Here is a 14,894-nt window from a genome sequence, read left to right as displayed (position 1 = left end):
TGTTATGTGAAATCTAATTTTTTAGCTTTACATCATATTATGTTATTCCCTCATCAAAAACATACCTGGAGTGTTGCCTTGATTCTGTTGTGAAAGTTTGAAAAATTCTTTAATATTCCATGGCGACGGTGTAAGAATCTTTGTTTTACCAAGTCTATGTCTAAAAAGCTCATCCTTGAAGCTGCAGCCTTATTAAAGGTCTTATGGAGGGGCAAAGTGATGATGTGCTGAAAGCAAGAAAAGGCCCAGTTTCTAGATGTTAAATTATGAAGTAAAATTTTGTTTACATCATATTTGATATATACAGCATTTCCATAACAGCTGAAGGTAACGTACAGTACAGACCAAAAGTTTGGACACACCTTTTAATTCAATGAGTTTCCTTTATTTCCATGACTATTGACATTGTAGATTCACACTGAAGGCATCAAAACTATGAATAACACATGCAGAAATATGCACTAAACAAAAAAGTGTAAAACAACTGAAAATAGCCCTTATATTCTAGTTTCTTCAAAGTAGCAACCTTTTGTTGTGATTACTGCTTTGCACACACTCTGCATTTTCTTGATGAGCTTCAAGAGGTCGTCACCTGAAATGGTTTTCACTTCATAGGTCAACCTGCCCTGTCAGGTTAATAAGTGGGATTTATTGCTTATAAATAGTCATGAAAATAAAAAAACCCCATTGAATTAGAAAGGTGTGTCCAAACTTTTGGTCTGTACTGTAGGTACTTCATTGTGCAATAACATGACACTATCTGCCTGGAAAATACATAATATTGCCCCTTCAGTAAATATCTGATTTATCCTGCACAGAATCGTCTTATAAACACAAAACACAAATGGTTTCAGTGTTAAATTAAACTATGGAGCAATACACTTGTCACTTGACTAGTCAACTTGTCACTTGAAAAAATGATAGAAACATGTTTTTGGCTTCAGTGACGGTATAAGCAAGTTCAGTTTGGAAATGTAAAAAGATCTTTTTGTTTCACGTTTTCTGTGCCGTTTCACCTGATTGCAGCTCGTTTCACTGTTTGCTGCACGTTTGCACTTGTTGGTCACCGTATCTGATCAAGTCATCATCATGACGTCACCTCTTCACAATCTGTTACAACCAGTAGATCAGCAGCTCAAATCGTGTGACATACAGTAAGTTGATAGAGAAATTAAATACAGAGAAAAGACAACAGGGTTAAATAAAGAGAGTAGACATGGACAGAAGAAATGTTACTGTCACAGTTTTGACAGTGATCTCAATTTCATCCATATTTTAAATTGTTAGGTGGGTAAAAATATGTTTTTTTACTTTTTTTTCTGAACTGGGTTCTCTTATCTTCCTCTTCCTGACTGATGGTGTTGAAGGTGGAGGTTTGCAGGTTCAGGAGATCCAACGTGGGATGATCAGAGAAATTATTGATCTGCAGAATCTGAATCTGGGATCAGAAACCAGCGCTGGATTTTCTATAATGTTTCTAAAATTCTTTAATATTCAACGTCTGACATCTGAACAGGTGAATTTTAATTTGAAATGCTGGAGAATCAACACATTCAGTCTAAATAACAGATGATTGAAGGGGACTCTGATCAAGTCATCATCATGTCCTCACCTTTTCCAAAACCTGTTACAACCAGTAGAACAGCAGGTGGAGCAGGTCTTCTGCTTTAATTGTTGGTCAACTCAAGTCATGTGACACGAGTTGACAGAGAAATGAAATAAAGAGAAAAGACAACAGAGTTAGAGGAAAATATGCACGGACAGCAGACAGAACCAGTTTCTAACTTTCAACTCAACTCTACGCAGCTTCATTTGAAATGTTTAGTTATGTTGTGTAGATAAAATGTTCTTACTTTTTTTGTCAACTGGGTTCTCTTATCTTCCTCCACCTGACTGGTGGTGTTGAAGGTGGAGGATTACAGGCTGATGAGGATCCACTTCACATGATCTCTGTCTCTTTATTCTGCGTCCTGTCCTCAGGTGTCCTGATGATGCATCAGGAAACTTCTCTGGATTTCCAGCACGGTTTCCTGCGTCTCCTCAGTCCTCTGTGTCTTCCCTCTCCTCATTGGTCCAGTGCTGTTGACTTGTTTCAGTCATGCTAGTGAACCAACACATGATCAGACACACATTCCTTAATTTCTGTCAAAATAATAGATGATTGAATCAGACATTCTGATCAAGTCATAATCATGACCTCACCATTTATAAAGTCTACTATAAGCAGTAGGTCAGCAGGTCCTCTGCTCTATTCCTGATCCTCCTTCCATCAGCACAAAGCTCATCAAAGCTCTGCTGTTAGGAAATGACTCAATGAAAAAAAAACCCAGACAAAACAAAAAAGTCAATGAGGAAAAAGTACAGCAGAAAGTAGGAATCAGATTATTGAAAACTTTTTGTTGTGTAAAAGTAAATGTTCTTACTTTTTTTGTCAACTGGGTTCTCTTATCTTCCTCTTCCTGAATGATGGTGTTGAAGGTGGAGGTTTGCAGGTCCAGGAGATCCAACCTGAGATAATCAGAGAAATTATTGATCTGCAGAATCTGAATCTGGGATCAGAAGTCAGCGCTGGGTTTTCTATAATGTTTCTAAAATTCTTTAATATTCAACGTCTGACCCATGAACAGGTGTATTAACAAGCAGTATTATGTGTTGTGGAATGCAAAAACTTACAAGCAGGAACCACGAGGACAGGAACCACATGGACAACGACGAAAGAATCCAGCGATAAGCAGCTAAAACCTGAAAGATTAAGACTGGGAGAGTGGATTAATGGAAGAACAGGTGAGAACAATTTACTATATGTGGGGAAGCACCGCTACTACACCCTGAAACATGGGAGAGCAGAGAGGAAAACAGAGACAGAAGCACAGAGAGAATCTTGGAAGAAGCAGTCTCACTGCGCGCTGCTCTGTCTGGGACTGATACTGATACTTACTTTTGCTTTATCAGAAAGGTGACTGCAGCTCCTGATGGTCCTCAGAATATATCTATGGTGGTCCAAGTCACTGGACCAAGAATTAACCAAAGATTTATCTCTGTCTTTTTCTTTTATCCTTAAAAATTTTAATTTGTACTCCGCAGGGTTGTTTTAATTCCTCTACATCTTAATTTATCCACCATGGCATCATATTAGTCCTAAAAGATTTAAATTTCTCACTATTTGAAAGATTTCATTTGTCCACAGAAGCGTTGTCTCCATCCTTAAAGAGATGAAACTGTCCCGAAAAGTGTTGTCTCTTCTCAGTTCTAAGAGATTTTAGGCTTGACACCCAGCAGCATTACCTACTTTTAAAACCATTATCACCTGAGTTCAACGACATTTTAACATGTGGACTTGAGGGTTTTGGAATCCAGCCACCAAACAGTTCATTTCTGGGATTCAAAGGACCTGCCCATTTCTCTCTTCCTCTTGTTATCTTTGAACATTTGAATTAACTCCCATTCTTATTGTCCCTGCAGTTGTTATTTCATACGCAAAAACGCCTCATTTTTATAATGGATTTTATAATGTCCAGACCAAAATGGTTATAACTTTAAAACCGCTGTTTCAATCCGTTTATACCACAGCTCAACCGATTATATTGTGTCTCAATTTGTGTTTTTTCATGTCTTAAATTTGCAGCAGTGTTGTCTCAATTGTATTGATTCCAGTGTCCCGAGCCGCGTTGTCTTAATCGTTTTTAGGTTTGATTTTTACCCAGCAAGATTGTTTTAGATTTAGTATTAATCCTGTAGCGTTGTCTCATTCCTTTTATCTTTATTTTTTATGCACCAGCCATGTCCGACTCCTTTTAGTGTTTTTTGTTCAGCAATATGGTCTTGTTCCTCAAAAAATTTAATTAGCCTTCTCCAGCATTTAGTCATTCATTGGTTAATCGCAAAAAAGTTAGCATTGCCTGTTCAGCCAGAATTCTTAACATCTGAAATGAAAAATCTAGCAGCGGGATAAAGAAAAGCCCCGGTGCAAGACGCTACCTAAGGCATCCTCGGTCCTGCTAGAATCCTTAACACCTAAAATGTAAAATCTAGCAGCGGGATAAAGAAAAGCCCCGGTGCAAGACGCTACCTAAGGCATCCTCGGTCCTGCTAGAATCCTTAACATGTAAAATGAACAATCTAGCAGCGGGATAAAGAAAAGCCCTGGTGTGAGACGCTACCTAAGGCATCCTCGGTCCTGCTAGAAAGCCATTGGCTTTAACAAAAACAGAGAAATTGTGGTATCCTAATAGGACTTCTCAGGAAGATCTTCAGTTTCTCAAGATCCCAATCTAATCAGAGTCATCACTTGACAAGTCGTAGTGAGGTCTAATCCACACTTGTCTGGAACTCACTCTTTCTCCAGTTCTGTCAGATCCAATCCCAGATGTTGAAGGTATTGGTTCCTCTTCTTTGTCCATCTGAGACTTCATCCAGACACATATGCAAGGGAATGACAAACTTGGAATTTTGCAGTATGGTGATGGTGAAGAACTAACGACAGGGGAAGACACAATGGGATCTTCACACGCTGTCCTTCGTGGACGACTGAGGACAGGGGATGACAAAATAGGATCTTCACTGATTGGGGGACTGATGGCATGAACTGACACAATGGGACCTTCACATGGCATTCTTGGTGAGGGACTGAAGACAGGGGAGGACAGAATTGGATCCTCACATGCACTCTGAGGTGAAAGACTGAAGGGTGAAAAAATGGGATCCACCCAGAATGTCATGGGCAAAGGACTGGAGACAGGGGATGACTGAAAAGAATCCTCTTGCACCGACCCTTGTGAGGGACTGATAACAGGGGATGACAGAAGGGGATCCTCACACAACGTATTTGTGGAAGGACTGAGAACAGGTTCCTCTTCATCATCGCTGTTCCTGGACCTCTTGGCAGGGATCTCCTCTTCAGCACCACTGTCCCTGGTCCTCTTGGACGGGAGCTCCTCTCTAGTTTGATTATACCTGGTGCTTTTGGCAGAGTGCTCCTCTTCAGCATAATCACTCTTCCTGGTCCTCTTGGAGGAGAGCTCCTCTTTCGCAACAGTGTCCCTAGTCTTCTTGGCAGGGGGCTCCTCTTCAGAGTCACTGCCCTTTGTCCTCTTTCTGCTTACGCCGGTCACAGATGTCACACGAGCCACATTCCCTACCAATCCTACCTGATGACATTGTGAGATACCAAAAAGTCTGTAGTCAGCTGAACTCAAAAGGGGCTCTTCCCGCTTGTCAAGTCCACGTGTGGATTCAAGTGAGGTCTGAGCCATCTCGAGCTCAGCGTAAGGACGGTCCACTGTTGGACTACAGCTGGTAGTACTGATACTACCGTAACTGCTAGTCCACTCACTACCTACCTCATCTTCACTGAAGATGGTAGTAGAGCTACCACTGGTGCTGCTAATACAGCTACCACTGAAACTGGTAGCCCAGTCATCTTGACTGGAGCTACTACTGGAGCTGGTAGTACAGTCAACAGACAGAGGAGGTGAACTACACTGCGACTCCTCTCCATGATCTCCAGAAACCATGTTGCCTGACATGGTTTCCGGGAAAACATGTGACCACACCTTACCAAGATCCTTACCATCGTCTAGATGTTTCTCCAACGTTGGGGATCCATCTGCTGGAAGCGCTACACTATGAGCTGTGAAGGAAAACAAGAAAAAACTATAGTTCAGTATCAAGACCTTCACAAAAATCCAAAGCAATGTTTAAAGAGAACACTGAAATAAAAAAATACCCAGGTTAGAGAATGTCTAAATATAAATTAACGAAGTATGTGCTGTGTTGAGGACTTTTTAATAGCTAATAAAATACCTTTAATCTTACATTGTACTATTAGTGTGAATAAAATAAAATACTGCAACAAGTTACTCAGTTTACCCTTCTATAACTCTCACAAATCTTTGATGCTGCTGAACAGGTAAGCTTTAACTTAATAGCCAAAACAAGATACATGAGCCATTCATTACTATTCAACTTAAATTACTGCTTACATAACTTTAACACTATAAGAGAATTGAAAAAATAATTAATATGTTTCCATTAGCATTTTTAAATTACTAAAACGTTAACTGCAGTTAATTAAATTTAATTCCCCCGAGCGCCACAAATTTTCAGAATCACAACCACAGCTACTCTGACACCCCATCAGTAAAACCTACAGTATGAATAAATACATATGCTCCTGTACGGACAGGAGCATATGTATTTATATACTCCATTAACAGCAGAAATGTACATCTGTAAAAGTCAGACTCTAAAGACTGGGGATCTAAATAAACAGGTCGACACAAGTATCCAGTAAAAAGGGGCTCCTACAAAAATAAAACTGTTTATCTGGTTTAGAAATCCATATCCAGTGTTAAAATGCCCATTATATTGTGCCCATTATATATAAAATACATGTTGTTAAATGATTTTTAAGTAACATTAAATAGCTAATGTACTATATTTAGCGTATCCATGGAAACTGAGTGTTTATCAGAGCATTTTTCAAAAAATAACTGTCAAGACCAAGCAATGTTTTCAAGAATTTGACATTAATTCAACTACGACGACATTAATTAGCTAAAATGCATATATTTCTTAAAACACTACTCTACAGTTTAACATTCCTGACATTTCCTGGAAATTAAGTCAAGAAAAAGGCTCATTAATTAAGAAAGATCTATGCTAGCAAGAATGCTACTTGTCTTTTTTTGTATAGCAGGCAGTATTTCTTAGAAAAACACGCACACAAACACAAAATAAACTAAACAATTCATTATTATTTTAGTAATAACTTGTTTTTGTTTATTAAAAATAGTAGAAGAATGATATTAACCTTCCAGCTGGTCACCCTGCTGATTCTTCTCCTGGCCAGGATCCATCTTTCGCGGGTTTTGGGGCTTCTTCAGCAAGTTCTTCTTCAGCAAGTTTCGCAATGCAGACTTCTCAATGGGTTCAAACCTTCCGAGGCGTTATGCTCCTTCAGAAGTCCCGTAGCAAAGGGAAAGATTTCAGAAGGTCAGCGTCATTTATAGGGTTGCCGACGTCGTTTCCATGATTTCATTGACGAAGGATCAATGACGGATCCACGCGCTGGTGCGTGAGAGAAATTGGACTACAGAAGTTGCACATTGCACCAGCTAAATAGTAAAAAATTCATGCAGGGCACCTTGTGTTGTAGCACATAGCTCAGTTCAAATCACTCTTACAAGGCAAAAAAATATATTAAAATATATAATTATAACATATGTTCATATTTTAATATTAATGTTGAATTATTATCTTGATATATGTCATTCTAAGGTGTTATAAGTGTAGCTTTCATTCTTTGGCGCCACAGAAACATCGCCACATCTATGATGCCCATCAGTGAACTACTGAATGATAATCAGACAGGAGATTCCTTGTATGGACATTAGACGAAACCACTTTGATTGGGGGTCACATTTTATTTATGCATGGGGGTAGCATTGTTTAATCCACCTAAAATGCTGTCTTCTCTTTCCAACATGGTGCAGCATGGAGCAGGGGTAGCTGCACTGATGCAGTCATTGGCTCCAACACTGGGCCTCTCCAATATCAGCACCTGTAGACGGTTCTACATTAGGGCCATTCAGCCTCATGCATAAGCCTGTCGCAATAAATCAATTAATCACATGACACATTAAAACGACCTTGATTTGCATGATTGTATGTTTTTCTTGTGTCTCTGACTCTTTCTGCCAAATACTTAAAAAGTCTGCAGAATTGGTCTTAAGATGCATGTATCTTTGGTCACATTGATTACTGCAGCAGTCTTCACAGGTCTGCCTAATAAATAAATAAATAATCAGGCAGCTGCAGCTAAAACTTGAAACCAGGAAGATAGAGAACATCACCCAGTTCTAGAGTAATTACACTTTAAAATATTGCTAGTTTATAAATCACTCAACGGTTTAGCACAACACATTAAAGATCTGCTGTTGTTGTTCAACCTTCCAGAACCTCTCAGGTCTTCTGGTTCTGCTCTGCATCTCCAGAACCAGAACCAAACATGGAGAAACAGCATTGAGCTTCTATTCATGAATATCCTAGAAGCTATCAAATGTATTAGAAAATAATCAATTATTTGCACTTAAATAGTCAAAAGGACATGAAGGTCAATGCTCTGTTAGGAGACTTTATCTACATGCTGGACTTTTTAATATTTAACAAACACCAAAAACACCAGGTTGGGTTTTAAATAATTTATCAACAGTAGAAAACTTTATCATCTGACAATGTTTTTATTGGCAAACTTTTAATAAATGAACAGTGAATGTTTCACAATCCAAAACGTGACTTCTAATAACAAGATCTGTTTAAAAATATGTTACAGTTGTACTGAAAGAAGCTTAAAGGTGTTACAAACTGAAACAAAGAAACATCAGCAGAAAAGTCTTCCAGAAGTTAAATTGTAGTTTTCACTTCTTCAGCAGCTTGGTGGCGAATTCCAGATCCACATCATTTACCTAAAAAAAAACACACAAAAAAGACAAGCAAATCATCTTCTTCTTTAAAGAACATATTTATAAAAAAAATGATTTTTTTTTACACTTTGTTTGGTCTCTTAATAAAATGAGGCCAAACAGTTTCTTTGCTGAACTGATAAAGAAGCTTGGGTTCAGCTCAAAAATACAATTGGACAAAATTTTTTGTCCAATATAAAGATCATTGCATAGTATTAGGTTGAAATTCTGTAAAAACAAAAATTCGTATGAAGAACCTTTTGCTGTCCAATTATTAATCTGTTAACCGAAGAATGAATCAAAAGATCAATCCAGGAGAAAAGCCTGAGCTTTTCACATGTTGATGTTGGAAGGGTTTGTTTGACTGCAGATGATTCCTTTGTCACAAATGATCACTGAAGGAACGCTGTTGTTGCATTTTAGCCAATAAAATTACCAGAATAAATCGATTAGTAAAACAACGTTTAGTTCCAGCCCTTCTTTGTTGGGTTCACAGTGATGCCGTCCCGTATACCTTTGTGTTTCCTGCTGTGTGTGCCAGGCGACGCCCCCCCAGCAGGCTCAGATGAACTTTCACCCTTTGGTGCGGCATAAATTACAGTGACCCCGCTGCCGTCGATCTCACAGTCCTCCATGCTGTCTTTGGCAGCTTTACAGTTTTCCTCACTGTCAAATTCCACAAATCCAAACCTGGAGGAAAAATAGTAAAATAGCAAAAAGCAGAGTAATCAGAAAAAGACGGGTTTTTTTTTTTTTTAATAAAAAGCTAACATGATCCACTGATAAAATCACGTGACACCAACCGTTTTGAAGCTCCGGTGTTCTTATCAATGGCGACTCTTGCGCTGACGGCTCCGTCAAAAGCGCTCTGGAGAGTTTCTGCGGTCGTCGTCTCAGCCAGACCGGCAACAAACAGGGTTTTCAGCTGACCTAAACACGAAACCGCTCAATTATTCGCTTCTGGAGAGCGTGGCACATTCAACTGATGAAGAAATCTTTAAAGTACCTTCAGCTTTCTGAGGCTCCACACCGCTGCGACTCCTTTCAACTTTGACCTTTTGGTTGCAGATCTTGACAGTTTTGGACCACTGCAGCGCTTTTTCAGCGTTGGCCACGGTTGCAAACTCGACAAAGGCAAACCTGCAGAGAATCGCAAATGCTTGGTGAGGGTCCTGACGGGAATCCGTTCCATAAAGAGTAGAGAAATCGTTGGGTTACCGTTTTCTTTCGTCTTTCCCTGCAGTGACTCCTGGCCGTGTGAGAATCCTCACACCAACAGCTTTTTTAAAGGCGGACTTCAGGTGGCTTTCTTTTGCTTTTCCAGGCAGACGGCTTACGAATAAGATGTTATTTGGAGGAGCTGCAGCTGTTAGAATTAAGAGGATTTCTTTAATCATTTTTAAAAATGTCAGGCGGCTAACAGACTTTCTTTGATGATGAGGTCTTCTTACCCTTCGTTTTTTTACCGCTGGTTTTGGATTTAGCGGCCGCTCTTTGTTGTACACGATCCACGATCAGGTCCCGGCCTTTAATCTGAGCTTTTTGTTTTTTCTTAAGCATTTCCTCAGCAATGGCTTTGTTTTTAAACTCCACAAAGGCAATGCTGTAAAAAAAAAGTCCATTAGATGAGAAATCTGTGAGAAATGCTTTCCTCATAAAACATCGATAAAAAGACGGATGATGCTTTATTCCCCTCACTATCTGCGTTTCCATTGACCACTACATAATTTGACATTTCTAAAATATATTTGCTTAATAGAAACACTAATTAAAAAAGAATCTTGGTTTTTAATAAAAGGTTTTGATGCTAGAACGATGTGGGGGGCTGGAGGATGGGTTGTTGCTGGATCAAAACTGGTTTATTTCACAAAACTGTAATGGAAAAAAATTTTTTGGCATCGCATGATCAACAACCGGATGTTACTACTGGTGGAAACCACGAAGAAGATGACGACAGGAAGCGGTTGGAGGATGATGGTGCACAAAGTGGGTCATCACATGGGATTTTAATTTTGTTACTTATTTAATGGAAACACCGCGACTGTAAAATTGTGTTTTGTCTAACATTAGCAAGATATTGACATAGTTTTGCATACATTTGTATGGAAATGCAGCTACTGTCTGAAGTTAAATCAGATCAAAAACCTGTTTGAGAATTAGAATTACAAGAACGATTTCTTTTTGCTAATTGCCACAATAATAACAGAAAGAAGTAGTCAAAGATTTATTCAACAATATCCTTGAAATCAGATGTTTACATACATTTCCTCTGTATTTGGTCACATTCCCATTGAACTGAAAGCCTAAAAAAACATCAGGCAACTAAAAAACATTTGCACTACTGCTTTAGATGTTCTTTTATTCCATTTATCTTGATTTGTTTTTCAATTTTATCACTTCTTTGCAGTGTGTTACCTGCAGAGCTGGGCTTTTATCACTGTTTTGACTAATTATTGTTTTGATAAATTCGAATAAAAGGTGTTAAGAAACCAAAACTGACGGTATTATAGGAACTGTTGCTTTACTATTTTCAAAAGTTTTTGTTCCATGACAGTGTCAATAAATATTAATATAGTTATTGTATGGAGTTTAGTGATACAGATCACACTTCTTTAGTTAAGTGGTGTCCTCAAAAAGCCAAGAACAATATTTGTGTTTATGGCGTTATAAATGCTCTCATGCAGCCACAGCTACACAGCTACCTAAAAAAGAAAGACCTAATTATCATTTTTATTATCACAACTGTATTCTATTACTGTAACATTTAGTAAACAAAACAACCTTTTGGTTTCAACTGTAGCAGGGAGAAACAATAAAAAGTCCAAACTCTCACCCATGAGTCGGACTTTTGGCTCCGCCAGCAAAGCGAACAGAGATGGCTTTGCGGAAAACCTTTCGGATGTCTTCTTCGGTTGCGTCGTATGGGACGTTCTTCAGAAACAAGCACCGCTTGTCTTTCACTGACAAAACAAAACAAATACAAAATATATTTTCCTGGGCGTGAGTTTCAGTGTTCTTAGAACAGATTCTGATATCACTTCTACAGGTCAGTACATACGGTGCAAAACTGACTATTAGTCAATTTTTCTGTGGAACAGAACTCCGAATTTCTCCTTAGAGAATATCTAAAATATTTAAAGAAAATGCAGCTTGGGAAGCTGAAATATTTAGGCACAATGCTACCTGACACAGCATTGGCTGGCGTTTGCAAATAGGCAGTGATAAGTGTTTTAGAGGGTGTCTTGAGCTGTAGACACTCACCCCCTAGAATATCTGGGGTCTGCTGTACAGCTTTACCTTTCTTATCCACAGGTGGCGTTTTCGACTTGCCCTGGTCGTTGCTTTTAACTTTGGCTTTCGCCATCTGCATGGGCTTATCGAGGATTTCCTCTCCATTCAGGGCCAAAGCTTTCTTCAGGTCCATATCTGAGGCCATATCTACAAACGCATGCCTCCTACAGGAACAGAAACTTGTTCGTTTTATTAACCGTTTCATACATCAGCAGCTCCAATAACAAAAAAAAACCTCAACCGTGAACATCTAAACAAACTCACTTGGACTGTCCCAACCGGATGTCCTGAAACAGCAGACTTTGCGCCATGAAGCACTTCGCCAGAGAGCTTCTGATTTCCTCCGATGTTTTGGTGAAGTTCAGGTTGCCAACATAAAGACAAAGACCTGCAACGGAGGAAAACGTGTGAAACGCTGTTTACTGAAAGAAGCTGGCGTTTGGGTGTCCACCACAGAATGAGTTCATACCGTCGTTGGTCGGTTTGGTTTTCTTTGACGGGGAAGAATTGGAGGCAGCGTCTGCTTTCCGTTTTCTATTTACTGTAAGACACAAATTCAGACAATCAGCAACCAACACATTAAAGAAAACTTTATTCTCCAATGACAGCTGTTAAAACAGAAACGGTCTCAGCCTAAGAAATAAAACATATCTTTAGAAAAATAAACAAACCATTAACCACATTAATTCATTACTGAGCTATGATTCCTCTAGTTATTTCACTATTCTAAACCCCCAGTAACAAGAATCAAAGGATTTCACCAGGACTGGCCTTTAGCTCAGAACTGAAATCATTCACTAGAAACTAAATTCATCCTACACAAGCGCTGCTACGTTTTACGGACAGCAACACTCTTCAGGGAGAACTCTGTTACTGACAGAAGAAATTCAACGTTAGCTTTTTTTAAGTACCTGTGTAGAGTTTTTAAAATGACAAAGCACAGAAGCTGATTAAAGTGTAACTAACCCCCCTTGTGAAAGCAAAACCCCTCCCCCAGTCAAATTCGGAATAATTTCACCAAAGTGGGAGGAGCCAAGAAACACTGAGGGCGTGGCTAAGTGTGGGGATGAGGTCTAGTGCATTGTTGCCAACTTATTGATTTTTTAGCAACAAATCTTTTGACTCTTTTCTGTTATTAGTAACTTTCTCTATAAAACGTGAAGCACCATAAGCCCCTCCCACTTCCTCTATGGTTATGCTTGTGTCATGATGCACTAGAAAGTACATCATGGAAGGTGCCCCAGTGTGTTTTTATATCATTTCCTGAGGAGAAACCAGGAGGTCAAACCTTTTCTATAACCAGAGATTTTTAAATCAGACACAAACTTCTGATCAGTAAAACTGAACCAGAATTAAGAGCTCACAGCATCACCATGGAGACAACCCTGACCAGCACCTGTCCTCTCTGTCTTGCCGTCTTCTCCTTCTGCATCCTTCTTCTCCCAAGACACCGTTACCGTGGGAACGTTTCTTTTTACCTCGATGTCCATCTGAAGATCTTAAAAAAAAAAGAACTTTGCATTAATTATTGGACTTATCAAAAAGCTGCTGTACAGTAGGCGTTTCCCTAAAAATGTTGCCATTTTGTGCTTAATCAACTTATTTGTGTTTAAACAAATTAACCCTATTCTACTTGTCCTTATAATAAAGCTATTAGCATTATTCTTGATATTGTGTCGAGATTGAATTGTGTGTACTGTGACAAACATATCTCAGAGCCGGCTTGTAATACCTCTCAGAGTTACATGTTATGAGTCACAGTACCTTGCTCGTCTCCACTCTCCTCCTGTCGCATCTCCACTTCTGTGTTCTCTTCTGGCTGCCAATCTGGTGCAATGAAATGATTTTTATTATCATCATCATCATAAAGACGAGATTATACTTCATATAAAGCATTAAGACAAAATAACCTACCATTATTGTGTGTGTTCTCTTCCTTTATGTTGTGGTTTTGGCTTTTTTTATGTCTCTTATTCTAAGAAAAAACAAAACAAAAACAAAAAAACAAGAAAGTTATGGGTCTGCATTGCTGGCTGGCTGTCAGTCAAATCGGGTTTGTTAAATGTGCATATTGATGTCTTTAAATCTAACATTTGAAAGCGGTAAGTTCACTCACCAAAAGCATAAAAAAATACAATCAATGTCAGGATTCTGTGTATTTTGATGGATTTCCAGACCAGTGATGGGAATGTTCATGACTTGACTTATAAAGTTGAGAAAATGATTTTTGCCAACTTCTGGACTTGAAGGTGGGTAGACATTTTACTCTGCACTCTGAACTATCAGATAATCCTTAATTTTTCCTACAAAGTGGACCGTATTAAAATTTTGGGGTAAATATTCAACACTTAAAAAAGGCCATCACTCCAGAGGTCAGTGTTAGGAACCTACACATATTTTCCAGCTTAACTCCTGTTAACAATTATCAGATCTTACATTTGTAACTTAACTGCATCTGTTTTCTAAGTTTTGGTTTATTGTCTGACTACTTCTTTTTTTTTGCTGCTTCCTCAGAAAAATGTATTTCCCTGTTGGATTTTTTCAACATCTCCTGGATCCCACAAAACAATATTGTCCTTTTGTTTCAGAGTTTGAAAAATGAGGAAGCCAAAAAGCTTCACAAAAGTATTAATTAAATGTATGCATATAAATCTGGAATAATATAAGGCATGTCACCAACAGAGATCTGCATGGCAATTTGTTCCAAGTTTCCTAATATTTTGCTAACACGTTTAAATATACGTCCATCTGTAGCTGTAGTCTCAGAAAGTGACTAAAAACCGTACAGGTCTATAAGTAATAGAACGGTAGTAATAATAGAGTTAATAAAGTTACCGCCACTAAAAAATACATTTAACTTGTTACGAAATTCTAATATCTAAAATAGTCCTTTCACGCAGAAGTTCCATGTTTTGTTAAGCTAAGCTGCTAAATAACAAGCTAACTTGTTAGCTTGACGATTTACTTACAACGGTTCACTTACGTTGTCTACAAACGCCGCCAGCAGCAGTTAATATGAACATAAATACAATTCTTACTTGTTTCTTTGCCATGTTATGCTCCAACAGGAAGCGTAGACAGAAAAACACACGTGTCAGAGATGCAAGTTAAGCGTATGCTACACACTGCGCATGTGTTACA

The 14,894-nt window shown here is 38.7% G+C and overlaps 1 protein-coding gene across 2 annotated transcripts; it reads right to left on the bottom strand.

Annotated features, from left to right (window-relative positions):
- Positions 1–8,186: 8,186 nt before the first annotated feature.
- LOC102232101 (nucleolin-like) lies at positions 8,187–14,893 on the bottom strand. Of its 2 annotated transcripts, none has more exons than XM_023335144.1 (14): positions 14,792–14,893; positions 13,668–13,728; positions 13,518–13,580; positions 13,150–13,251; positions 12,223–12,294; positions 12,018–12,141; positions 11,760–11,917; positions 11,296–11,422; positions 9,914–10,065; positions 9,681–9,828; positions 9,469–9,602; positions 9,266–9,392; positions 8,977–9,152; positions 8,187–8,465 (listed from the first exon to the last, which is right to left on the bottom strand). In XM_023335144.1, exons 1-14 carry the CDS (start codon positions 14,804–14,806, stop codon positions 8,458–8,460), a joined length of 1,467 nt encoding a protein of 488 aa, XP_023190912.1. In that variant the 5' UTR covers positions 14,807–14,893; the 3' UTR covers positions 8,187–8,457. The 2 variants fall into 2 exon arrangements, with proteins under 2 accessions (XP_023190912.1, XP_023190914.1); XM_023335146.1 differs by lacking the exon at positions 14,792–14,893 and adding an exon at positions 14,737–14,755.
- Position 14,894: the final 1 nt, after the last annotated feature.

The sequence above is a fragment of the Xiphophorus maculatus genome, chromosome 6, assembly GCF_002775205.1.
Source record: "Xiphophorus maculatus strain JP 163 A chromosome 6, X_maculatus-5.0-male, whole genome shotgun sequence".
Lineage (NCBI taxonomy): Eukaryota > Metazoa > Chordata > Actinopteri > Cyprinodontiformes > Poeciliidae > Xiphophorus > Xiphophorus maculatus.
This window is presented reverse-complemented; position numbering and strand designations above follow the sequence as displayed.